The sequence below is a fragment of the Penicillium antarcticum genome, assembly GCF_028974205.1.
Source record: "Penicillium antarcticum strain IBT 31339 chromosome Unknown utg000003l_segment0_segment0, whole genome shotgun sequence".
Lineage (NCBI taxonomy): Eukaryota > Fungi > Ascomycota > Eurotiomycetes > Eurotiales > Aspergillaceae > Penicillium > Penicillium antarcticum.
In genome coordinates this window covers 1,432,648-1,458,083 of record NW_026695301.1, presented here as the reverse complement: position 1 = coordinate 1,458,083, position 25,436 = coordinate 1,432,648, and the positions used below count along the sequence as shown (strand labels likewise).

The 25,436-nt window shown below is 50.6% G+C and overlaps 9 protein-coding genes across 9 annotated transcripts; 4 read left to right on the top strand and 5 right to left on the bottom strand.

Moving 5' to 3' along the window:
- Positions 1–189: 189 nt before the first annotated feature.
- On the top strand, positions 190–2,227 carry N7508_003259 (ATP-grasp fold domain containing protein; the record flags this gene model as incomplete). Its single annotated transcript, XM_058461325.1, has 2 exons — positions 190–244; positions 300–2,227. 2 exons carry the CDS (start codon positions 190–192, stop codon positions 2,225–2,227), a joined length of 1,983 nt encoding a protein of 660 aa, XP_058321902.1.
- A 509-nt stretch (positions 2,228–2,736) lies between these two features.
- Positions 2,737–6,467, bottom strand: N7508_003258 (glycerophosphocholine phosphodiesterase; the record flags this gene model as incomplete). The annotated part of the gene is made up of 4 exons (XM_058461324.1): positions 2,737–2,919; positions 2,977–3,377; positions 3,436–6,267; positions 6,332–6,467. The coding sequence occupies 4 exons, from the start codon at positions 6,465–6,467 to the stop codon at positions 2,737–2,739; spliced, it is 3,552 nt and encodes a 1,183-aa protein (XP_058321901.1).
- Positions 6,468–7,816: 1,349 nt separating this feature from the next.
- N7508_003257 (UNC45-central domain-containing protein) lies at positions 7,817–10,385 on the bottom strand (the record flags this gene model as incomplete). The annotated part of the gene is made up of 2 exons (XM_058461323.1): positions 7,817–10,246; positions 10,305–10,385. The coding sequence occupies 2 exons, from the start codon at positions 10,383–10,385 to the stop codon at positions 7,817–7,819; spliced, it is 2,511 nt and encodes an 836-aa protein (XP_058321900.1).
- Positions 10,386–12,428: 2,043 nt separating this feature from the next.
- On the top strand, positions 12,429–13,630 carry N7508_003256 (TFIIH/NER complex subunit TFB4; the record flags this gene model as incomplete). The annotated part of the gene is made up of 2 exons (XM_058461322.1): positions 12,429–12,474; positions 12,531–13,630. 2 exons carry the CDS (start codon positions 12,429–12,431, stop codon positions 13,628–13,630), a joined length of 1,146 nt encoding a protein of 381 aa, XP_058321899.1.
- A 650-nt stretch (positions 13,631–14,280) lies between these two features.
- On the bottom strand, positions 14,281–15,883 carry N7508_003255 (threonine aspartase 1; the record flags this gene model as incomplete). The annotated part of the gene is made up of 5 exons (XM_058461321.1): positions 14,281–14,382; positions 14,436–14,545; positions 14,620–15,459; positions 15,519–15,718; positions 15,777–15,883. The coding sequence occupies 5 exons, from the start codon at positions 15,881–15,883 to the stop codon at positions 14,281–14,283; spliced, it is 1,359 nt and encodes a 452-aa protein (XP_058321898.1).
- An 868-nt stretch (positions 15,884–16,751) lies between these two features.
- On the top strand, positions 16,752–18,268 carry N7508_003254 (actin-related protein 3; the record flags this gene model as incomplete). Its single annotated transcript, XM_058461320.1, has 4 exons — positions 16,752–16,786; positions 16,849–16,871; positions 16,942–17,300; positions 17,369–18,268. The coding sequence occupies 4 exons, from the start codon at positions 16,752–16,754 to the stop codon at positions 18,266–18,268; spliced, it is 1,317 nt and encodes a 438-aa protein (XP_058321897.1).
- Positions 18,269–18,610: 342 nt separating this feature from the next.
- On the bottom strand, positions 18,611–20,371 carry N7508_003253 (tRNA (uracil(54)-C(5))-methyltransferase; the record flags this gene model as incomplete). The annotated part of the gene is made up of 1 exon (XM_058461319.1): positions 18,611–20,371. One exon carries the CDS (start codon positions 20,369–20,371, stop codon positions 18,611–18,613), a length of 1,761 nt encoding a protein of 586 aa, XP_058321896.1.
- A 233-nt stretch (positions 20,372–20,604) lies between these two features.
- Positions 20,605–21,874, top strand: N7508_003252 (mitochondrial 37S ribosomal protein uS5m; the record flags this gene model as incomplete). The annotated part of the gene is made up of 2 exons (XM_058461318.1): positions 20,605–21,604; positions 21,657–21,874. 2 exons carry the CDS (start codon positions 20,605–20,607, stop codon positions 21,872–21,874), a joined length of 1,218 nt encoding a protein of 405 aa, XP_058321895.1.
- Positions 21,875–22,134: 260 nt separating this feature from the next.
- On the bottom strand, positions 22,135–22,772 carry N7508_003251 (DASH complex subunit DAD3 family protein; the record flags this gene model as incomplete). The annotated part of the gene is made up of 2 exons (XM_058461317.1): positions 22,135–22,389; positions 22,539–22,772. The coding sequence occupies 2 exons, from the start codon at positions 22,770–22,772 to the stop codon at positions 22,135–22,137; spliced, it is 489 nt and encodes a 162-aa protein (XP_058321894.1).
- Between the last annotated feature and the right edge of the window lie 2,664 nt (positions 22,773–25,436).

The window sequence follows — 25,436 nt, the reverse complement described above, 5'->3', positions numbered from 1 at the left end:
GTTGCTGACGGTGTACGGATCCACAGGGGCTTCGGAGTTCGACTGCAAGGGGTAAGGGAGAGCGGCGTACGGTACTGTAAGATTGTACTCCACACGTGATGAAGACTATATAATCACGCACATTTCTTGCTCTAGTCAAGATAGATCTAGGTATTTACTCTACCATATTCATATACAAATCCTTGCGTGATGGCTCTAGCTACTGGCACATTACAATGGGAAATTGATGCCACTGGAAAGTGTGGTAGGCTTCACTTTGTCTCCTTGAATATAGGCATACTCCTGCTAAGCCCTTCAAGGATTCGCTCAATGCCATTGGCAATTAAACCCGCCCCCCAAATATACGTCTCCATATTACACCCTAGATGTAATCTTGGTTCCCATATCAATAAGGCCCTATGATGTTTCCCCTCCCAATGGGCCGGTGATAGCTGGCGACGCGGAAAACAGCGTGATTGAACGTGCCATTCTGCAAAGCATCGAAGACTGTGGCACATCAATCACGGCAGCAAAGTTAATACTCCCCAGAGTCCACGGCTATGTCGTCCGCAACGACTTTTTCCACAGACGATTCCTGACCTGCTCGCTTGCCGAGAAAGTATTGGACTGCATTCCCTTGCAACAGTTTATACCTGCATTTGATGTCAATGCCAACGACGTACTCCAGCGAGGTATGAAGGGGGCGGTTGGTGCAATTTTACTTAAGCCAATTCCTGGGTTTAGCACAGACCTAGTAAAGTCCGCTCTAGCCATATTGGAAGAAGAGACAGATGCGAGGCTATCTTTTTCTTGGATCTTGGAGACACCATTGCCTAGGAAGCGCATTGCTATGATAGATGGTCGCCCCAACCCATCTGTATCCACTGCATCACAAGGCATCTACCGTGCCGTGCAAGCACTGGGGGTCGACTTGGTTGTTCTTGACAGTGCCGGACACTGGGTCCAAGACTCCACCATGGAGGATATGCGCGACGAGTTTATCCCATGTGACCTGAAAATGGACGAAGGGCTCGTGGATCGCATTGTGGCAGCCCTTTCAACCAGCAAAGGTCGAATTGATGGTATCACTACTTATACCGATACCCACATCTTGGCCACAGCCCAGGCCGCCAGGAAGATGGGACTGCCAGCTAATCCACCTGAAGCTCTTGAAATGTGTCGGGATAAGTACAAGACACGGTCATTCGCATCTTCTGGTGTCCCCGTGCTTTCTGTGACCAACATTGCCGATTTGGATGAACAGTTGCGTCAGCTCTCATCACCATTGGAGTTCCCGCTGATTGTCAAGCCGACGACCGGTTGCGCCTCAGATGGGGTTAGCAAGGTGACTTGTGAAGCAGAGCTTTGTGGCGCTGTGCAGCGCAACGAAGAAAAGTTCCCCGGGACGAATGCCCTGGTGGAACCCTACGTTTCGGGGCCAGAAGTGGATGCCAACTTTGTAATTGTGGATGGGAAGCTGATATGGAGCGAGATAAATGACGATTTTCCATCTTCGGCGGAGATGTCCACGTCAACATCACCATCAATGTCCTTCGCGGAACTTTCCACCATAATGCCCTCGATGTTACCAGAGTCAGAGATATCCTTGTTGAAATCGTCGTTGACGCAGACTTTGCTCAAAATGGGGTTCCGAAACGGGGTCTACCATCTTGAAGCTCGAGTCAAGGACAGCAAGAAAACCTACACAGATACTGGACGAGGCATGGAGCTAGCAGATAACACCGTTCAGTCGAGTACTACCAATCCAAGCGTCTTTCTAATCGAAATTAATCCCAGACTTCCTGGCCACCAGGAATCGTTCGCAGTGGAATATACATATGGCATTGATTACTTCGCGCTACAGATGCTGTTGGCAACCGCACCGCCGGTATCAGAAATGGAATCAGACAAGGGGAAAACGTTCAAAAACGCCATTCTCGCGCTAAGCCACCCACTAGCAGAAACCGCCCAGTATCCCTCTCATATTGTCTTCATTCCTGCCGATCGCGGCGGGACCTTCGGAGGTGCCAAACCGCTTCCTGGTGGAATTATGGATTATGTTCCTGAACATGCAATATTTACGCAGGCCGGGGAAGTGATTCCAGACCCTGAGGAAGAAGGAAAGTGGCCCTTCGTGGCTTATTTCCTGGTTATGGGAAAGATTGCTGGAAGGGGTTGGCAAGCGAGAGAGCAGGTCCGAGCTGTGGGAGATATACTGAGGAAGACCTTCATATATGAGATGGCATAGAACCATGAGTATCAACTTTGTTGGATGGCAGACAGTAATGTTGGAAGCAGGGTGGAAGCATCAAAGAAAGGCCCGTGCTACTAATATGGGCATGCACCATCCATCTTCCCATGAGATTATCAAGGAAACGAATCCTGGCGTTTGCGGATTCTAGCGGCTGATAATTGGCATTCTTTTCTCTCCACGGATCCCATGAATCTCGATGCTGAGCTTTGGTATCGACGGATGGTTCTTGATGGGGTGGGGGTCGGGATGGAATGGAGGGCCGGATTCGAGGGGATATCTAGGGAGTATGGGTATTGTTTGATATCAATCTCAATTTTCATTTATTTCCCTCTTCTACTTGGTTTTAAAAGAAAGAGACAAATGTCTGAATGCGTTTTGCATTTGCAAAACTCATATTAATAGCTGTTGAAGCTGGCCGTGGCCGAACGCAAACTATGGACATAAGGTGCAGTGACATATCACAATGACGAGAGACGACAAGACAACGGATAAGTGATATGCACTTAGAGGGTCGTGCTTCCATTCACGGGAATTTTGACAGTGCCAGCGGCGGTGTCACTGAGAGCCGAGGGGTTGGGCGATGGGCCTGGAGTGCGATCGACCTTATTTTGACGTTGGATGAGACCGTTTGTGATTCCGAGAACGGAGTCGACAATCACGGCGTCAATGCCTTCGGCCACTTGGTACTATTTGCGGAATTAGTGAATGAACCTAGAGTAAAATGGAAGAAAGAAAGGACTTACGTCGACGTTTTCACCGTCATTGTTCAGCGCTCCGTAGGAAACACATACGAGACCGGATTCCTTGACGATGCGAACCAGTCGCGGGCAGAGGACTAATGGCTGCGCTTGGCTGACAATACCTAGGAGGTTCCAGCGAGAAGCGAAGCGAACAGCTTCTTGTAAGCTGCTAGCGCGGATATCACCGACTGGGGAAGCGCCCGCGTCCGTCAAGAAGAGAACGGGTATGGAAGGCTGCTTGAAAGAAAGCAGGAGACAGATATCCGGGTTGAAACTGGAGAACAGCATGTCGCGGCCACCGCCGAGGTCATAAACCTTTGTCAGGATGGTGTCGACGAAGGAATTCAGTTCGACGGCGTAGGTGTCCATTTCTTCCTCCTCGCTCTCGTGGAGCATAGGGTATTCTGGCGATCATGGTTAGATCGACGGGGTAGCTGTTCTTTGATGGCTGTTATAACTCACTAAGTTCAATGTTGAAGCCGACGGGCTTGGGAATCTTCTTGAAAAGTTCTTCGAGGGTCGCGAAGGGGGCTTGGATGTGCTCGCCACGAGTGTTACCCTTGAAACCCTTCTTCTTGAAATCACGGGTGTGTTTGATCTTGTCGGTCAATTCAGCCGGGTTGTATTCCGAGCCGCCAACTGACATTGAGCGCTGGCGGGGACCGATGTCAAGGATCTCGCCATTTATGTTTACAGGTCCAGGGAGGACATTGCGGTGACGGCCCTTGCCCAGCTCGAGGAACTGATCTAACGTCAAAGTGTGAACGGGCGCATCGATACCAGTCTCGCTGACAAGGAAGTCGTGATAGATGACTGGAACGTGGTCCTTTGTGAGCTGCACGTCGAACTCGACATATGAGGCACCTAGGTTGGCTGCGGCGATGAATGACTGTATGGTGTTCTCACCCAATTGTAATGAATTGCGGCTAGCCATGTTCTTGCCCAATCCACGGTGACCAATGACCATTGTCGAGCTCATTGAGCGCCAGTAAGTTTGATTGCCGGTGATGGACATGTTGGGGTGCTTGAAAGGGGTGATGATGAGAAAGTTAAATGTCACAGAGCCGATCACCTCCAGAGTGTTTGCAGCAACAATGGGAACAGTGGAATCACCCTTAAGGTTAATCCGGTGGGATCCGACGGTAGGCTTAATGCTGGAAAGCAGAGCTACACCACGACCAACGACCTTCTCCTTCGATCCAGCATAGGTGGGAACAAGGTCGAAGAGAAGACGAACCTTGCTTGGATCGGTGGTGTGAAAGACGATGGGCTCGGTTGAGATATTGTCCTGCACAGGCAGGTCAATGACTTCTGGCTCGCCGTGTGCGCCGCTAGCTGTGATAACCATCGACAAAGAGGTGTCAAGCTGGGTGGCATGGGCGTTCTCCATTGGGATACGGTCAAGGCTGACAGTCTCAAGAGGCTTGCGCATATCCATGGTACCCAAGCTGACCAGGATCATGGTCTCGTCGGTGAGATACCGATGTCCAAATGTCTTAATAGGTTCAGTATTGCGTAAGCTAGAACTCCCGGAGGTGGGACCAGGCGCATTCGACCGACGGTCAGTGAGAGACGACTGAGCCGGTGGCGAGGAGGATTCGGAGCCAGTGAGGTTTGGGGTAGACGTTGAAAGGTCTGGCTCGATAGCGGGGGGTCCGGGGCTGACTTCTGCCAGACACTGGGCAATGTCAAGGTGACCTCGCAGAGCAGCGTGCTCCTTAGCGGTCCAGCCAGACGAATCGAAACGTTCCAGATCCGCACCAGCAGCAACCAGAAGCTTAGCCACACTCAGCCATCCGTCTACACAGGCAATGAACAATGGGGTCCAGCCATATGTCTTCTCAGTAAGCTCTGTGTCTCCTTTTTGGTACCTAGTGCCATCAAGCAGGATCTTCGCACACTCGTCATGGCCAAATCGGGCAGCGACATGCAATGCGGTTTCTCCTTGCTCATCCTGGTAATTGATATCCACACCGGCATCCACAAGGAGGTGCACGATATCAATAAAGTTGGCCTTGGTCGCAAGTGCCAAGACGGCGCTAGACTTGGAGACTTGCTTTCTGATACTGCCGACTTCCTGAGAATCGCCTCGGTTCTCGGCGTCCAAGAGACATTTGGTGGTCTTTGGGTGTCCGCCAACGACACTCAGATGAAGAGGCGCCCAGCCATCATCATCCTGCCACAAAGGGCCGTCGATTCCATCACTGACGTCAAACATGTCCCATTCTCTGAGGTGCTCCATGATCACTTCGCAGACCACCTTGAATCCATACTGGGCCGCATAATGCAGGGGTGTGCGTCCAGAAATGTCCTTGGCCATCAGAGACTCCCGCTGGTCTGGGCGCAGAGAGTCCAACAGGAACTGGAAGAGGACAACAGCAGGATCATCGCGACCCAGCTGCTGGGGCATGTGCTCCTCTTTGACCACAGCACGAGGCGGCTGCAGGGTAGGAGGCGCAGCAGGTGTGATGTAGCGGGTAGTCTCAGGAGGGAAGTTGAGCACCATCGATGCCGCGGGCTCAGAGTCGCTAGTTGGCTGTTCACGTCCGATGGAGATGACCAGACGGTGCAGGCAGTTACGGCGGTTTATATCATCGTCCTCCTCCAGAGTCTCAACTCGATTCACTAGCGCAGCCAGACAAGCCTGGGAACGGTGGAGGATCGAGCGCTGAATGAGGGTCTTCAGGACTCTGGCGTAGACGGATTCACCGGCTTCATCCGCAGAGACCTTCAAAGTCTCAAGCAACTCAAACAACACATGAGTATCATCTCTGCGCAGCGCATCATCAACCGCAGTCAGAACACTAGCAGGCAGGTTAAGATAAGGACGAGTCGCGCCACGCTTCAAAGACAAAGAAGAATGGGTGGAGCTCGCATCGTCGGCAATCTTATCGTCAGCCTTAGACTGGTCGGTAATAATAGCCATCCAAGAATTGATACGGTCCTGCGACTGGAAGACACGCGAATTGGAAGCAAAAGGAGCAGGATCAACCTTAGTCTCCAGATAACGCTTCTGAGCCTGCGCGCCAACTTTCTTGTCGAGCTTCTTGGTAATTTTAACAAAACCACGGCGATTGACTTCACCGTACCATTGTAAGCGGCGCAAATGGTACCGCAGATCTAGGAGTGCCTCGCGGAGGTCATGACGGTCCTCGGGTTCCAGCGAGTGGCGACCCTCCATAGAGTAGCCATACCGCTCTTCGAGGAGCTTCAAGCGGCGCGCAAACTCAGCATACTTCTTGTTGTAGAAATAGTCGACATCCTCGACATTTCGGTCGAGAGAGTAGAAGAAACCTGTAACACCAACCACCGGTCGTGATTAGAAGGTGTGCTCCACGATAAGAGCGCTAGAGCTTACCGGCCAAATCGGCTTCCTGGCCCGCCTTGATCTGCTCAGCAGCAGACTTGATAAGCTTCTTCAAGGCCTTGTACTTGATGTATGAGGCGCTCCACTCGGGAACGGTAAACTGAGACAGATTCCGGCCGAACTTCATGATGGCGGTTTTGTGTAGGTCAAATCAAATGAGATCAACGAAGCCTTTGTGCCTTTGTTCCTGTTTCCACCAAGCTGTATCTGTATGTGCAAGTCGAACTCCAATTCCAATTTCAAGTCCTCCACGGTATTCAATCGGAGGGTTTTCGCGGGGAGATCAACCTGAGTTCGTGGGAAGTGATCAGGTGAGCGGGCGAACGCAGGCAAGGGAGTGGATCAACCACGCCATTGAGTGAGGTGTGTGAGAAGGGAGAGAAGGGGAATGAGGAAGGGAAAGAGACAAAGCTCGAAGGTGCACCTGACTGTACCTGTTCTGAGTGGGGATTAGTGGATAGAATTGCGGTGAGAGAAGAGATTGACATACAAGGGAGACCGAGCAGAGTTACGAGGTGAAAGCTAAGGAGCGTGGGCCACCGAGGTGATGTGAGAGGTGGAAGAAGCCAAACCGAAGGTCGAAGGTGAAGGTGTGCGTAGCGGGCTGATGATGATTTGTCGATCCGCGGGGGCCCTCTCCACGGTTCCCGTCTTTATACTGCGAGCGTAGTGTGCCCTACTGTGTGAGCTTATAAATTTCGAATCGTACTTTTAAACCCCTATTTTTGTCCCACCTGAGGGTCCGTGAGAGGTCATGCCTCGGTTTCTTTGTGTCCATTTAGGCTTTGGAGGTGAACAAGTGCTGCAGACCTGGAAGTATATAGATCGGATCTCGGGATTTTGCAAAGACGCTTGTTTTTCCGATAGCAGTCTAGTTCCTGTTCCTGACATCACGTTAATCATGCCTACAAAGATACCTTATAGCTCGATCAATACCTAGCTAGGTATGGGGCCAAGAAACTTGCATGTGGAATGCTTAGTAAAGCTATCAGCGAATCGACGAGCGCCCGTGTATACTCCCGGCAAGTACCATGCCTCGTGACCTAGACGCATGCTTGGCCAAGCAAAGAAAGCTCGGGGTGCATGAAAATGAGGCTAAAAAAGCTACGATCTGCGAGTTCACGAGAATCCAAAAAGGGAGACTCGACCCCCGTGACCCCAACATCACTACATAACTACGGTCATGTGCTCCAAGGATGCGGAATAACCATACATTCATAAATTCTATCGAAACCATATGCAACCCCTAGCATTCTGTGCGCCGAATACCAGCCTGATCCGGCCCTAAAAAAGCAATCGCTAAGACCGTTACCGTGCGCGTGGAAAAGGTCATCTCAAACATAAGAAGAAAAGCAAAGAGCAAACTCCACTGGATCAACCGGTCTGCCCCAAAGCATGCAAAGGAAACGTAAAAGAGTTCTCGGGAGTTAACCAGGATGACTCGATGCAAAAAGCAAATTGGGTGTGGTATGCCCACTATTGGATCAGGGGTTTCAGTGCCTCCACCCCGGCCTGTAGCACGGCTTGGTTCGATGTCCTTTTGAGACATGCGGTGAGAATGTCAATTCCTCCCGCGGCTTTCACGGCGGCTCTGGCGCGGGTTCCGATGTCACCTGTTGCGATGCAGGTGAGATTGCGTACGCAGACTACGCCCCGGTGAACAAGGGCATCGTCATCTTCCTGGCATAGCCCGAGTAACAAGTCCACGCCGCGTGGTCGGTCCAAGACAGCGGCCATCGCGGCATCGAAATCCGTCAGCATGGCAAGGGCTCCACCGGCGGCTCGTCGCGTGGGGAAGTCGTCGGCATCGGTCAGGGCCAGCAGAATGTGAAGGCGCTGGGCGGCTGCCTTGGAGCCATCGGCAAATTTAATGACACCAGACTCACACGTCATCAGGTTGCAAACCAGTTCACATGCGGCTCGTTGGACTCGAGGATTGCCAGACAAGAGGAGGTCCTCCACGGCAGACCACCCTTCCCGAACAGTGAGTTCAGGGGCGGAGTCATCGTGTGGGTATGAGGCAAGGTTGGTCAGAGCTAGCAGGCTCTCGAAGACAGGGAGGAGATCACGAGGCTGGTCGACAGAGAAGGAAGTATTCTCGGTTGAGGATAGTAGAGAGAGTAATGGACGGACGGCAGACGTAACCTGAGGGAACCCAGAGGATGGGAAAATGTGTGCCGGATCAACAGAGATAAGGATGCGGGCCAGCGCATGGGAGGCGATGCGTGTTGTGTCGTTTGTGACGGGGCCAGAGCTACTCTGCTTCGGCGCCGCGAGACCAAGTAGAAGCTTGACTGCCCCTTGCTGAGCGAGTGCACCACGAGACTTGGTATGTCTTGTCAGTCCCAAGAGAATTTTGGCTGTGAGTTCATTGGTGGAAGGTAGCGCGATTCGTCCGCACTCTACCAGCAAAGTCATGATGCCTGTATCGATGACGGCGGCACAGCGTGCCAATACAGCTTCATCTTCATCCCGACTGTCTGGGGCGGTGCTAGGCTTTCCCTTGGACGCATCCGCATAGTCCTTTAACTGTGACATCTTCTTTTGCTCTTCAGATAGGTTGGGGAGGAACTTTGTGAGGTTCAAAATCACCATCAAGCCGCCGTAAAGAAAGGAAGAATCTCCGGCATTTTGTTTCAGAGTCGCAATGAGGTTTCGTAGAAAAGTGGGATCCTTGGCAAGTTGTTCTTTGACGGCTGGCTTCACCGAGGCATAGGCGAGTCCCTCAACGGCATGGGCATTGTTCTCGACCTTTTGTGCAGACATCAGTCCCTTGAATCGGTGAACGAGCTCAGACTCGCTGTCTTCCTCCAAGACCTTACCGTTGCCAGTCGAGGGATGATCGGGCTCGGAGGCCCGAATCTTCGCCAGAGCCACCGCTGCCAACTCGGAGCATTCATCGCTCCCGTTGGTCAAAACATGAGACAGCCACTCTCCAAATTTCTTAGAGACAGCCTCACGGCACGGCCGGTTAATGCATGCTGCATTGAGCAACTCGAGAACAGGAACCTCGACCTTCTTGCTCTTAGCATCTCGGGATGCCAATGGACCAAGAACTCCCATGAACTCTTCCGACAAGAAGAGACTGGCCGCTGCGGCAGGTGCCACCGGGAAGATAGCCGCAGCCGCAGAGAAAGCGACAATCAAATCATCGATGCGGCCCTTTCTAAGGATGGACATGATCATTGTCAAGAATTGCTTCTCGCCAGCCTCCTTAGCAACTTCAAGATACTTAGCAACAGCCAGAGTCGCCTGGCTCCGCACTTCCAAAGGCAGACGATAATCCAAAGAGGAAAGAATCACCTCAAATCCTTCATCATCAATCAGATGTTGGAGCTGGTCAGCATCGACCGCGAGTAGTCTTGTAATTCCCTTCAAAGAGCGACCATCAAGATCGTGACCTGACTCCATCAGCTTGGCGATGAATAATTGGAACAATTCGCTCTCGCAGTGGGTACGGGCATCTTCAGATGGCCACACACTGGGATCCAATACCACGGTGTCCAGACAGACAGCAGCCCCATCGCCTCGGTCATAAATATCATCGAAAAAAGCAGTCACGGAGATCTGGAGCTGGGCAGAGAAATATTGTCGAACGCTAGCATTCTGTCGCACCAGCCCGGAAATGATCTCATCCTGCGTCGTGGATAAAGAGTGCGGTCGCTGTGCGAGCAACAGACTCAAGGATTCCAAGCCAACATTCTCTGGGGACTTGAGACCATCTGTGCGGAGGTAGGCAGCTGCTTCTTTGCCTGCATTCTCGTCGTTCTGGGTGGCGTATCGGCGGCAGAGGTCCAGCAGTTGGTGGCCATCTTTGTCTTCGTGCTGAACTTTCAAAAAGGCCGCTTTGACTTGAGGATTCTCGGGGGCCAGCGAAAGTGCTTCTCGGAGGTTTCGAGAGGCTGCCTATTGAGTGGGTTGGAATCAGCCCCTCGTTCAATCTGGGGATAGTGGGATCACGTACCTCGCGGTGGCCCGCGTCGACCAACTCAACAGCCTCTTGGGCTAGGTTCACGGCGCGCTCTTCTCCTGTTGCGTGGACCATTGCAAGACGCGAAATGGAGTAACTATAAAATTACTCCTGGTGTGTGGTGTTCAGAAGGTCATGTAAAGTGGAAGTGGGATCCCGGGAAGCTTTTTTTCTGGGGAGCGGAGAGAGAAAGGGCGATAAGCACGTTGCGGAAAAAGTAAACGAAGTTGGGGATGTTGGGATGAAGGAGGATTGTTATATTTTCGGATTGCCGCGCATAGCTCTCAATTCCCCACGCGGAGTACATTAAGTTCGACTTTCTTCTTTTCTCAGTCTTACGCCATCCCATTCACGACCATTATCAATCGGTCTGATAAGACCAACCACAACGACCAGATCCGTCACGTTTCGGATAAGCATACTACTTTCAGGCATATACCAGGTAGACACTGGCTTAGATGACTCTTACTTGTGCTACATCTGGGCACTTTTAAGGCAATCCTAGCACTGGAGGCCTGGAGACCTAGAAACCGGCTCACTTGCAGGAAACGGACACTCTTCCGCTAACTCCGACGTGCAGTAAAGTGGACTATCCATTGATCTACTCCCCAAGCCACTAGGAAATACAATAGTAGTACCTTGGCGCGTCCAAGGGATATGCCAAGAGTGTTGTCCTCCTGCCTTTGAAATCGAGTGAGACTTCAACCTCTATAGAAGATGCTCATAAATGCTTAGTAGATTCAGTCACTAAGCGCCAGTTCCTCCGATTGGAGTCCGGCTCCGAGCTGTTTTCCGAATTGCTTCATGTGGAACCAGCCACATATCACGTTTGACCCATGGCCAAGATATGTAAGAATAAATTAGACCTGAGGCGGAGGGTAATCAGCTTGTGTAAAGTAGAAGCGCTAAGTCAATGCCTAGTTGTCTCCGCGTTCCGTATCTAGTATCACTTTCCACCTATATCACCTATCATCTTCTCGAATCATGACTTCTGGCCTTGTCAGACCTCTAGCTGTAGTATGCATTCAGTCGCAGTCTCAGCGACATATTAAAGCTGTCAGGAATCTCGGTGATGCATGGCAGAGCTATGCCGATCAGCCTCCTGAGTCTGACGACAAGTCTACTGTGATAGATACTCAATTTTGACTTCGTTTTGGAAATCACGAATGCAGAAGAGCAGAACTCAAACCCAACAATTGTTGAGATTACAACTTACGAGCACCCTATCTATACGTCAATAGAATCCCCGCGGCACTACCGTATCTTTGCTGACTACGGCATGGATTTTATTTGGCAGGGTCCCGATGACCTAAGGTCTGAAGAGGAAGATTGCATGCTAGAACCACAAGAAGTGCTCTCTTCATATCCTCCGTCGTCTTGGAATTATATGGTACGTGGGTGGATACACCAATAACTTCAAAGAAAGGCGCGACAAGACGCAGAACTGCAACGCCACTACTTTCTAACCGCATCCGAGGATGTGGCTTGGAACGTGGCTGGTCTTATGCTGGCCTGGCGCATTGCAATGGCGCCACAGGTTGGGAGAATCGAGTTCAGCACTGGTGATTCGAAGTACTTCACGGAGAAGGGAAAGGAGACCAGTGTCACTTCGGTATTCCTACAGGAACAGGCTGATATCGTAGCCAAAGGAATGTCTGTCTCCAAGCAGAGTTTGACGACTTCAACATGTTATGATGTTTTCTTTTGGTGTAGTAATGATCACTGCCTCAGGGGGAACTTGCGTCGCCACCGATATTTGACAGCTGCGTCGGGTACTACCACGAAAGTGAGTGACCAAAGTACTGAACAAAAATGACGGCACGGGTCGAGCTTTCTAGGCCTCAAGGCTCAGAAACTATTAACATACAGAGTTATAGCTCAGTGAAAGAAAGGTGGAGTAGAAGCTATAGTTGTTATCACCCCGTGACTGGCTTATCACAAGCTTAATCTTTGGTTCTCCAACTTCTTCCGCAAATACTCGAGCTCGAATCGCAAAGCCTCCCTATATTGAGAGTCTGTCATCAAGCAGCGCGTTTAGGCCTGCATTCAAGTTGGCCTGACATTTTTCAAACGCGCCTCACACAATGACTATCAGCCTCGACTGATCCGCACTGCACAATGAATTCCGTCGATGCCTCGGAACATTACGAACTGGGAGCCACTGGTTCGTCTCCTCGTCTACAGCTGCCGATATCCAAACTAACAATGACCACAATCCAGACCTGTCCCCATCCCTCCTCACAGTGATCATCGATACAAATCCGCACGCCTGGGCCCTCCTCGAAAACTCCCTCCCATTCTCCAAAGCAGTCGCCAACATCCTAGTCTTCATAAACGCCCACCTAGCCTGCAACTACGCAAACGAAGTAGCAGTGGTAGCCTCACACAGCCAAAAAGCCGCCTGGCTCTACCCATCTCAAAATGCCCCAACTAACCTGGCCAACGCCGACCAAGACGGCGACGTCCAAATGAACGGCAACACACCAACCCCGCAAACAAACAAGTACCGACCCTTCCGCATAGTCGAAGAACAAGTGACCCGCAACCTCAAAGACCTAATAGACTCCACAACCGGCGATGACCTCCGCAGCAACATGTCAACAATGCTAGCAGGTGCCCTAACACTCGCACTGAGCAACATAAACAGACGCACAATCGCCTGGGCCGAGGAACACGGCGGTGCAGCCCTAGAAGACGCAGCCGCTGAAGGCGGTGCAAGCGGCGGCGGCGGAGGCGGCGGAGTAGCCGCCGCGCCGAACAGATACTCCGCTTCCAACGAAGATGAACGCCTCCAAAGCCGGATCTTGATCGTGTCTGTCAGTGGGTCTTCCGATTCCGCGCACCAGTACATACCCATCATGAACAGTATATTTGCTTGTCAGCGGCTACACATCCCCATTGATGTCTGCAAGCTCAGTGGTGATGCGGTATTCCTGCAGCAGGCGTCGGATGCCACCAAGGGTGTTTATATGGCCCTTTCTGAACCGAGGGGGCTGCTGCAGTATCTCATGATGGCTTTTTTGCCTGACCAGCGCTCGCGCAGGCACCTAGTGCTCCCAACTCGGGTGGATGTTGATTTCCGCGCTGCGTGCTTTTGTCATCGGAAGGTTGTAGATGTTGGGTTCGTGTGTTCTATTTGTCTTAGTATTTTCTGTGAGCCGCCTCCTGGGGGTGACTGTATGACTTGTGGGACGCATTTGGATGTTGGGGATTATCATGCTAGGCCTGCTTTGCTGCCGAGGAAAAAGAAGAAGAAGAAGCGTGTTAATGGGGCTTCTGGGGCTGGGACGCCTATCTCGACGCCTACACCTGGTCCTTGATGCTTGCTTTCTTTTTCTTTTTCTGGTTCAAATTAGTGCTTTCTTCGCTGCTCTCTTCGCGATACGTCCCTGGCTGGATGGTGGCGTTTTTATGGGCATCGGTCTGAACATTAGAAATACAAGAGGTTCCCAAATTTGTTCAGTTCTATGAATGAGGGGACGAATTCTATCCAAACACCTCGAACTGAGTGTATCGTTTGATGCATTGTTTGTCTCCTTTTTGATTTTTTTCTGCCCATATTCAAGTGCTCTATGTTGATCATCTAGACCATTTAGCGGTGGGTGTGAAAGGAAGTATGGTCTCTGTTATATACACATGATCATTACTGGAGAGAATAGTGGTAATTTTTAGATTGCTAGCAATAAGAATACACGGGAAAAAAAGAGAACAACGGGGCTTAGTCGTGGGAAAGTGCTCTGGTCATGTTATCGATACCCGGTATCAAAAAGGGGGAATGTGTTTGGAACCCCACTGGACTCTCAGAAGAGATATTGGCATTAGGCTCGACCTTGTCGCGATGCAAAAGAAACGCTGGCGATGCAGAAGGGCCCGAAATGGTGCGGTGAACTGGGTATCTCGAAGTAAAAGACGAAATGAAGCAGAAACGGGCAAGTGGGGCAGAAGCCACCTGGGTCGATATGAGTAGGCGTTAGAAGCGGACGCGACAACCTCCCTGCAAGATGCTTCCTTTGGGGCCGCGGGACATCACGCACACGGGCTTTTCTCGGTTGCTGGCCATGGTGCCAATGACCTGTGGGTGTTATTAGCGATCATTTATACAGAGCGGGAGGATTGATGTCTCACAAAAGACTCGGTGTTGTGGGCAAAGAAGAGCTCAACGCCATAGACATCTTTTCTCACGATCAATGCTCCGAGAGAGCCAGAGATGAAGCTGTCCGCCACGGCAGGGTAACCTATTCGTAGCCTGTAAGTTTCTGCAGTAACCGTATCAATCAAAACGGGGCAAGCCAAACATCAGAATACTTACCGGTAAACTCATTCTTGAACATCTCAGAGATGACGACTTGGTCCACAGCCGGCTCAAATTTGCCGTTTGCACACTTCTTCTGGCCGAAGTAGACGCGCTGTGAGAGAGTGAAAGCCACGAAGGACGAGGCAATAAGCTCTCCAGTTCCAGATGTAACGCACGCAACCGTGGTCTGATCTGGGTCAGTTGGGTCTATTGGGATGATGTGAGTGCCAATGCCAATAAGAGCTGCAGGTCCAACTCGGCCACGGTGCTTCATGCCAATGCCACCAGAAGAAGATCCCGCGGCAATGTTTCCCCACTTGTCAATGGCAATGGCACCAACCGTGTCTGTGATCATATCAAGATCATCTTGGTCACTGGTGCTGAGCTTAGCCTCACTTTTTGCCTCGGTATCAGTCTCCACCTCGGGGCTACAATCGCGAGACGACAAGGACGAGACAGTCTTAGTGTCAGTGGCATGTCCTCCCGAGTAGGTTTCGCCCAAGTCAGACATCCCTTCCTCGGCTGCTTCACGATCAACTGTAGCTAATTTCTCGCGTTCCTTCAGCCGGTTGAGACGATCCTGCATTGGGGTCAAAGACCGATGAAGCCAAGGGGCAGTAGTCGTCTTGCTATGATAACGCTCATACTCGTCAACGTCATCTTTCCATTGTCGCCAACGCCCACCCGCGCCAGGGTGAACCAAATCCTCGTTTGGCACGACGGCCAGACCATTCTCCCACGCAAAGTCTCTGGCGCCTTCTCCAACGACGAAGTTGGGAGGCACTCTCGAGATGCCGACACTCCTGTTGGACTGATCATAGATCTTTCGGGCGAGCGAAATAGGGTTCTTCACGTCTAACCACCTATGTTAGGAACCGCTGGCTTTTACACTTGATCAGACACAACAAACTTACTGGGCACAGCGCCGGCAGCCCCACTTTTTCCTCGATGGTCGACAATCGAGGCATCACACTCAACCACGCCATCATGGTTCAAGTTGCTTCCATATCCAGCATTGGTGATGGGATCATCCTCGAGCACTTTCAAGGCCATTTCGACGGCGTCAACAGCAGTACCACCGCTCTTCAAGAACTTCATGGCGGTAGTGGTGGCCCTAATCATTTCAAGAGTTAGATGGGGCAACCAGATAAAAATGTGCCAATGAAACATACGCGTCACAAGCCTTCAGATGCTTGTGCTCGTTCTCGAAGCTGTGGAAGCCAGCCCCAGCGTGGACAAAGATGGCGCAAATGCCATCGTCGTTTGAAAGCGCCGCCATGTTAAAGGCTTTGGTTCAAGATGCGTCGACGGCGGCTCTTGGGAACAATCGCTCTGTGATTGAGCAACTGATTCGAGACTTCAGCTTGCGGTAAGTGATTGTTCGAAGTACGCGGCCTGGTGACCACGACGTCGAGATGATTGCGAGTTAATGGGTCAAGTGAACTTGACGAGGGATAGTTGGTGTTGGTGCAGTGCGTATAAACAACAAGCAAAGTTTTGAGATGAATGGCACACGAGCGTGCTTTGTTCCACTCTCAGACTGTCACTTTCAAATTGTTCAACCTGTGGAAAAGGGCAAACGACCAGAGCACTCCAGTGTCTTCAAATCAAATGACCACCGGAAACCAATGCTCTATGGCAATGGCAGACGTGAGTTCTGAAAGTAAAAAGAGCGACGAAGGCGATGAAGGCCAAGTAGGTTATGTACGTAGAGAACGAACAATACGGAAAAATAACGTCTGCACCACTGGGCACATGAGGATGGAATGATAAAAAGCAAATTGCTTAGGGGGGTGGGAGAATCAACAATCACAACATGAAAAAAGCCAGATATGCATTTCCCAATGCGTTCTTTCCATATTGAGCATTTGGGTCGTTCCTGCTTCTTGAATATTTTGTAGATCAGATAAAGTTGGAGGGCACATGATGTCGACGTGACCCAGGCTGGGTTATGTAATCCTGGACCTCCGGACCTCCATCCTCTCCCCCCGCCTTGTCTGCCTGTCCTCTCGGTGTCTCCAAATCAGCATATTGGCGACAATTGAGAGCTGTATCTCTCCTTCCTTTCTTGATTGATATATCCCGGGGATTTTCTGACCCCCTTACTGCGGATCAATTGTTTAAAGACCCCCCCCCAACCACCCGCCATGGCGAACCAAACACCAGCCGTTGTCATGGACAAGTATGTTGACAACTGCAAGATCCCAAAAAGTTCCTTCAAATGCTGACCTGATATTTTCTTAGCGGTACTGGCTACTCCAAGCTTGGTATGTACTCTCGATGTTTGGAGAACTCGCGATCATGGATTAGGCTGACATGGTCCCTTCACTCTTGCAGGTTTCGCCGGTAACGACTCCCCCTCGTTCGTGTTTCCCACTGCAATTGCGACCAAGGCCGGTGCTGGAAGTGCCGCAAGCTCCGGTGCCCGTCCGCCAGTCGCGAACAAGCCCTCGTTCCTAGGTAGTGGAAGTGGGGCTAGCTCCAACCTGTCTGCTAAGCGTGGCACGGAGGACTTGGATTTCTTTATCGGCGATGAAGCTCTCGCTGCTGGTGCTGGCCCAGGATATGGTGTCAACTACCCTATTCGTCATGGACAAATTGAGAACTGGGACCACATGGAACGCTTCTGGTCAAACTCAATCTTCAAGTACTTGCGAGTCGAGCCCGAGGACCACTACTTCTTACTCACCGAACCTGTAAGGCGAATGCGCATGCTTAATTCCAGCTGTACGTGTTGATTAGAGCTGATTTTTCTCTATTTTAGCCCCTGAACCCTCCCGAGAACCGTGAAAACACCGCCGAGATCATGTTCGAGTCCTTCAACTGCGCGGGTCTCTACATCGCCGTTCAAGCCGTTCTGGCTCTTGCCGCATCATGGACTTCTTCCAAGGTCACCGACCGGTCCCTCACCGGAACTGTCATCGACTCTGGTGATGGTGTCACCCACGTTATCCCTGTCGCTGAGGGCTACGTCATCGGGTCCTCTATCAAGAGTATCCCCGTTGCAGGTCGAGACATTACATACTTTGTGCAGAGCTTGCTACGTGACCGTGGCGAGCCAGACAGCAGCTTGAAGACAGCAGAGAAGGTCAAGGAGGAGTACTGTTATGTCAGCCCCGATATCGTCAAGGAATTCGCCCGCTACGACCGCGAGCCAGACCGCTTCCTGAAGCACACCGTCACTGCCCCCAACGGACGCAGTGTCAACATCGACATTGGTTACGAACGTTTCCTCGCCCCGGAGATCTTCTTCAACCCCGAAATCTACTCGTCCGACTTCCTCACCCCGCTCCCCAATGTCGTTGACGGCGTTATCCAATCCTCGCCCATTGACGTTCGGAGAGGTCTTTATAAGAACATTGTCCTGTCTGGTGGTTCCACTCTATACAAGGACTTTGGCCGTCGTCTACAGCGTGATATCCGCCACCTAGTGGATGCCCGAATTCGCGCCTCCGAGGCTCGCAGCGGTGGTGCCCGCAGTGGTGGTCTCGATGTTGCCGTTGTCACGCATAAGCGCCAGCGCCACGGTCCCTGGTTTGGAGGTAGTCTGCTGGGCCAGACGCCTGAGTTCCGGAGCTACTGCCACACCAAGGCAGAATACGACGAGATTGGTCCCAGCATCGTGCGGAGGTTCGCATTGCTTGGTGGCCCTGGAAGCTCGTAGAGGGAAAAGGAGTCGATCTTGTCATTAGATGCTTATCAGTCGATGTAGCTCAGCCTTTTGTTCATAGTTAGTAGCTCATTTTCTTTCTTTTTTCTTTCTCCGGTGGTTCTTTCCTCTTTTATCCAAAACGGCTTGGCGCCGGTGTTATCAGTTTTTACCTCTGACGACAATGTAAGCTTAGAAGAGTGGTATTCCTCTTTGATCTTGATTCACGGAATCAAATGTAAGAAAATATATTAAATAGCATACATATCCACCATCGCCGTCATGCTTTTTTGTGTTTGTTTCCCAAAACGCCAAAGGGTATGCAACATCAAACCAATATATAACTTAGTGCCTATGTCAGGCAGATTCCGTGTGAGTAGGGTCCACCTCAGGAGCAGTCTCCACCTGAGGGAATTCAGTGCGGTTCAAAATAGCCACACCTTCGACATGACCAGTCTGGGGGAAGAAGTCGAAGCCACGAATACTCTCAATCTCGTAGCGGACGTTCTTCTTCTCATCACCCTGAACCATAACAGCGACATCCCGAGCCTGGGTGTGAACATTGCAACTAACATAGACAACACGACGGGGCTTGAAGTCAAGCATCTGACGCAAGAAGTCATCCGAACAGCCCTTACGAGGCGGGTCAATGACAAGCAAAGTCTGGTCGGCAGGGTAAGGAACATCCTTGAAGAGAACAGCAGCATCAGCAGCAGCGAAGCCAGTGTTGGGAAGCTCGTTGGCGCGGGCGTTCTCGCGTGCTGAGTTGATGGAGTCGCCTGCTACATCGACACCGAGACTGGATTTGAAGAGGGGGGAGAGGGTGATGGTAAAGAGACCAGAGCCGGAATAGGCGTCCAGGAGGTACTTGATTGGGCGGGGGTCTTTGTCGTTGCCGGCAGGGATGGCTTGGGAGCGGATGAAATCCGTGAAACCGGATAGGATTGAATTGTTGTTTTGGAAGAAGGCGCCGGCCTTGTTGCTGAAGATGTAGTCATCAACGTACTCAACCATTGTGGCGTTGTTATCTGTGATGCAGCGCTTCTCTTCGATGTAGTTCTCGTGCTCGATGCGGATCACGTCGCCTGTGTCTGCTCCTGGGGTGGGGACGATCGGGCTGGCCTTGGATGCTTCGCCGTTAGAAGTAGTTGTCGATTCCTTGGGGACTCGCGTGGTTGACTCTCGCATCAGAAGAGTGGCGCCTCTCTGGTAAGAACGGATGTTCTCTGCAACTCTTTTCCGCTCGCTGGTGAGACCACGTCGAACAATGTCTGTCCCTAGGGGGCAATCTTCGATATCCATATCCAGGCGTCGGTTCTTGTATGTGAACCCAATGGGCGGGATCTTGACCTCCTGTTCTTCGTCGGGCTTCTTAGCCTTGCGGCCGCCGCCATTTTCGAAATGCGGTGTAAGCTTCGTGCGGTATCCAAACTGCATTGGCGAGGCAAATGTCTCTCCAATTGTGGGCACAAGCTCTGGGATTAGACCAGAGAAGTTAGCATAGGCCTTCTCCACAATGCGCCGCTTGTGAGCAAGCTGGTCCTCGTAAGACATCATCTGGAGCTGGCAACCAGAACATTCTCCAAAGTATTTGCACTTAATGCCTTCATCATTTCTCTGGGGTCCTGGTTCAATCACTTTCACGAAATCGGTCAAGCTGTATGACAACGCCTCGTGATGCCTGACCACTTTGACCCGCACGAGGTCGCCGGGGACTGTGAATGGAACAACGTATACGTATTTTCCGTTCTCTGAAAGTGCCAGACCATCACCAGTCGAGGAAAGCTCGGCAATCTTCACGTCCATCTCAGTGAATTTCTCGGGAATAGCATGGGGCGCATCGTCGCCATTGCTTTCGTCCTCCGACTGATTGCGCTTAATGAGATTGTTGATGTCGGCAAGGAGGACCTCATCGTGTCCACTGCTCTTGCTCTTCTCGACCTTCGCCTTCTTGCGCTGCTTGCCGGCGAAGTGTTTCCTAGGAGTGTTCTGCATTATTGCGGGGATTGGAGCATTGGCTGGTTGTGGAACGTGGAAATCGGAGATCGGCCGTAGCTGATTGACTCGGGGTAGCCAAGAGGAAGTAATTCGCCGGGCAGACAAGCGCACGGCAAACATGTAAAGGTGCGACGTGAATACGAAATAATTTCTGGACGAAAATCGCCAAATGGGAAAATTATTAGAAACTCATCTTTGGGGCCGCTGATTGGTTGGGGGCTGACCGCCCGCAGGAGAGAAATTCATACCTTCATCTCGGACTGCTTTAGTCTTTGCTCAATTGTCTCCGCAATTCGCGTTTGTTTCTTTCGGAGCTTTGAACCAGCTTATTGCTGGCCAATTGCATCGCCACTATGAGTCTAACACGGCCAGCCCGATGCCTTTTCTGCAACTTCACTCGTGCTGCCACCCCGGGCACGCGAGTTCCTCGTCGCCAATTCCATCCTACTCCCGCCTCCCTCTCGAACCGGAAACCGAAATTCCCCAATGTTAAGGGTCCCCAGATGGGCGAATTCAAGCCCTACACGGAAGAGCAAAAGGCCGAGCTCGCCAAGGAGTACTCCGAATCGCAAATGGCTGCCATCAATGCCGGCGAAGCGGCTATTGACCCGAAGGACCTGGCAGAGCAGCTCGAGGAACGATCTGATCCGATGAAGTTCAAGTATGTCGACGACTTCTCCGTGATTGAACCCGGTATCGATCGACACCAGCGCGCCCCGGAGTCCAACTCGGACTTCAATTTCAAGCTGAAGACCGACGATGATTTCGAGCAGGACTGGGGCCGCTACTTCGTTGAGCTTCCCAGCGAGGATCACGCTTCAGGATCAAGCTTTGTGAAATTCGCCAACAGCCTTCGGGTCACCCGCGGGAAGGAGGAGAACGAGCTCAACCCGCACAGTGCACTTGTTCCGGACCTTTTCGGGCCCGGCGAGACCATCGACGAGCCCCGTGTGGAAGAACGCAAGAGTGCCGCCGAGATGGGCCTGAAGGAGCGGTCAGCCGCGGCCGAGGAAATGACAGATGCGCTCAAGAGCCTTCTCCTGAAGACAGGCTACACTGAGCAGCAGGTTAAGAGTCTCCGCACCAAGACTCTTGTTTCACACAGCGTCACAAATCAGACCCGTCTAGGAAAGGTTCGTCGCGCATACCGTCTGTCTATTGCCGGTAATACAAACGGCCTTTTGGGTATCGGCGAGGCCAAGTCCGACGAAGCTGCCGACGCTGTTATTCAGTCGCAATACCGTGCCATCCGTAATATGCAACCCATTCCCCGTTACGAAAACCGCACTATCTACGGTGATGTCAAGGGCAAGGTTGGAGCCACAGAGTTGCAGCTTATGCACCGTCCCCCAGGTATGTTCCTTCTTAGCCTTTCTTGTCATAATAACTTTCTGACATAATCTAGGCTTTGGCCTCCGTGTCCAATATCTCATTTGGGAGATGTGCCGTGCCAGTGGCATTCACGATCTCTCGGCTCGTGTTGGTCGCTCAAGAAACCCCATGAACACGGTCAAGGCCGCCTACGAGGCCATTATGAGCCAGCGTAACCCCGAGCAGGTTGCTCACGCACTCGGCAAGAAGATCGTCGACGTGCGCAAGGTGTACTACGCTGGCAAGGTTTAGGGTCTTCCGGCCTCGGCTTGGTGTTTCGTACCAGCGTGTATATAATGTTTCTCTTTTTCTCCTCTTCTTCTAGTGTCTTTTGCATTGTACTTGTATAAGTGGTTGTTAAACATGAAGGGTCATCAATTCTCAGTATATCGAGTTATCCACTGCATATTTGAAAATTCAACGTTCTTTCCATAAACACCATCCAACATCTAACACCCCGGGTATAAAACGCGAGTAAACAGAATCATAAAACAAGGAGTCATCTCGCATACTTATTGGAACGTCATCTCTCCTTCCCCGTCATAACCTCCATATTGATACTCTTGGTCCTGGAAATGCTGGTCCTCATTTTGCTGTTGTTGCTGCTGCTCTTCATTTTCGTTCCAGATCTGTTGTTGAAGCACAATGCTGTACACACTAGCCTTCAGCAAAGTGCAAACAGTAGCAGTCTTGCGCTCAAGAAGACGGAGGCCATCGAGCGGCATGGAGGCGGGGGAACCAGCAAGGTCTGAGAGTTTGTCTGAGAGCTGTGCACGGAGAACAATCAGTATAAGGAGACTTGACAGTAGTCTTGAGTAGACAGGATCGACAGGGCAATTGCCATCAGGGATATATATCTCTTTAGATGTTCAGGCAGATCCTCGATCTGTGGAGGGGAACAGAGATCTCCGCGTACCTGATTCACATTCCGCAGCAAGCGAGCATATTCATCCAGTACCTCCTGCTCCAGATCTGATACGAGAGGGTTGTCGCCCAAGAGAGGATTGTTCGAGTGGCCTCGACCGTGCGAGGCGTCTGTATCGGCGTCCATTGTTTGTTCTTGAGGGATCGGAGGGGTAGAAATCACGGGGTCAGCTTCGGTGTTGGAGTAATCGTGAACGTCAGGGTCTTCGGGTGCAAAGGCGGACATGGTGAAGGTTCTATTTGAATTTTGCTGATGAGACAACTGAAGGCAGGGAGTGGTGTTTGTTCAGAGCTGTGAGCTGCGGTTTTCTCGGGTTCGGGACGCGCCTGCCCAAGCTTCCCGATCCCGATATGCCGCTCCATCTGTATACCTTTTTCGATCATTATTGGCTTCTTTATTTCCTTTTTACTCTTTAGGCCTTTCTGGATATAATGGATAAATTCTGTACTCTTACACATTCATACATAAAAGTGTACGTATGACTAAGCTTGGAAGAAATCGCTGGCGATGTTTGACATATATATATGTCTTTCTCTATGTATTTCTCTTCAGTTGAAAATGCAAGAAACCCTATCAGGATGCTCCGGGCATTAATTCCTGATTACCCGTATGCAATTCCAGCATACAGAAGAAATAAATAGAAATTGTCGCACACGGTGTGGTACTTCCCTGTTGTGCTGACAAAAACCGGGGAAATGACTACAATTGGAGACCGCGAGTAACATGATATAGATAATAATACAGTAAACTTGCAATGGCACAATATATTAGACAACCGAGACTGAACATCGATTTTCGTCTGTGTGAGATACCATTGGAATCGAGCATAATACAGCTCGTGTGCTAATTAAATGGCTCACGCCCGAGAGGCGAGGCTGCATTACCACGAATCTTGAAAATAGGCCCGGCCACATGACCACCGCCCCTGCCAAAGCTTTCCGCCATCAACGTCTACGCTTCTCTTCGCAACATGGCGCCAAGACTCCCTCGCTCAAAGCTCGAATTGATTCAGCATAGAATACAGTTTATAGATAATGATTACTGCGCCTGAACTCTAGGTATCATATATCAGCGGGCTGATTTGTATAATTTACTCTGCATATGATGGCAGATCCACTGCCATACAAATGAGCTGCAGAGAATGAGCCCAGTCAACCCGCGTGTTAGCTTTGTCGATGCACAGGGTAACACACCAGAACGTCTCGTTGTCCACGAACTACTTAACCGATATCTCGGGTATGACCTTACGTTCTCTGAGTTGGAGCTCCTGGAACAAGACGCAGTGATGGTCTAGGCATCTATCCACACCCACTAGGCAGACTGTGACATGTGCCTAGGGTGAGCCAAGAAGGTCGAGTTCGAATTCATAGATGTCGATAGCTACACTGCCAACCACGAAAAGCAGTCTCAGTATTGGTGTTTCTAGGCCACCTTGCCAACCATAAATAGGATGCTGGGTTGCTGTTTCGATATACTCTTGTTGGATAAAGATTTTAGTCTTTTGCCAACCGGGCATAAATCGTAACTCTCCCCCGAATCTTATATTCGACCAGAACTCTTCTAGATTCTCGAGGTTAATGCAGCCTATACTGCGCGCCTGGTCTGCAAGTGCAATAAGTTGATAACTATAAGAGGTAGGGTTATTATTGAGCATCGCGTTAGTGAATCGACGTGCAATAGCCTTAGCGGTTTCTATAGCATAGGTGATATTTAGTATTGAATATGTTTATAAAGATAGTAGATTTAAAACCTTTGTGTTTTCGCTTGCTAGATTTGAAGTAGCCTATAATGACATTGTTATCGTAGCTTAGAAGAAGAGTCTTAATATTCATAGAACTAGAGGCTTCAACAAGTATTATAGTATTGTCTAAAAGGGGTTTATAGAGTACTAAGAGGCCGAGAAGGCGAAGGTGGGACCTGCTTCGAGTAACTCCGGTTGATAGAATTAAGCTTGCAGATATAAGAAGTACTAAGAGGGCGTATCAATGGCGGATTCTATTCTAGATTGGGCCATAGCTCTCGAAGAAACGATATCCGGCTTTATTCGCGGTTCGGAAACATTGTTTCTATGGTTCAAGATCCAAAATAGGCACCCCTCGGCTGTATTTCGATATCCTCTCTAAGTAGGGGTGATTCCTCTCCACCTAGACACTGCATCAATTGTAAACTTGAGCGGAGTAGAGTAGTCTCTTGCCTATGAAGCTGGTATAGGCTCAAAGTATCCTGTACAGCCCTGAGGGTACTGGAAATAAGACCCTTTGCTCGCTTGAATTTCGCTCAACTCATACTGAGGTATTTCGTCACTAAAAGAGCAGAAAGCGAAAATGATGCCATCAGTCAGTACTTTGAGAGTCAGTCCCGAGCTACAGCTTCAAGTATGCCGAACCAAGTGAATCCTCTTGAGATCACGAGAAGGGAGCCGGTATATCGTCACAGCAGTGCTTTTGACGAGGCAGCAAGCCACCGCTGCAAAGCTAAAGTGTGTTACGATATTATTACCATTCAATAGGATGTTAAAGTTTCCTTGGTGTAATAGCAAGATATACAAGCCATGCTACGCCGCATTCAGCGAGCAAACCATATTTTCAATGCAGATATTGAGCCAGAACACCTCGTAGAGAACTTCCATTGTGACTACGATCTACAAAAATACAAGGAGAAAAAAGTATCTAGACTTCCAGTTCTCGAAATGCGGTCAAAAGCAGTCATGTATCCAGGTCAGCCACTAGTCCAACCTTCTCAGCTGTTCGCGTCCACTTTCGAATAGGCATTTTGACCTCATACAGGAGAAACCGCTTATAATGACTTTCATAAGATAACTCTATTCGGCAAGTCTCTTTATAGCAATATTCTATCGCCATAAAGGGTTAGCACCCCAGGCCCCTACAG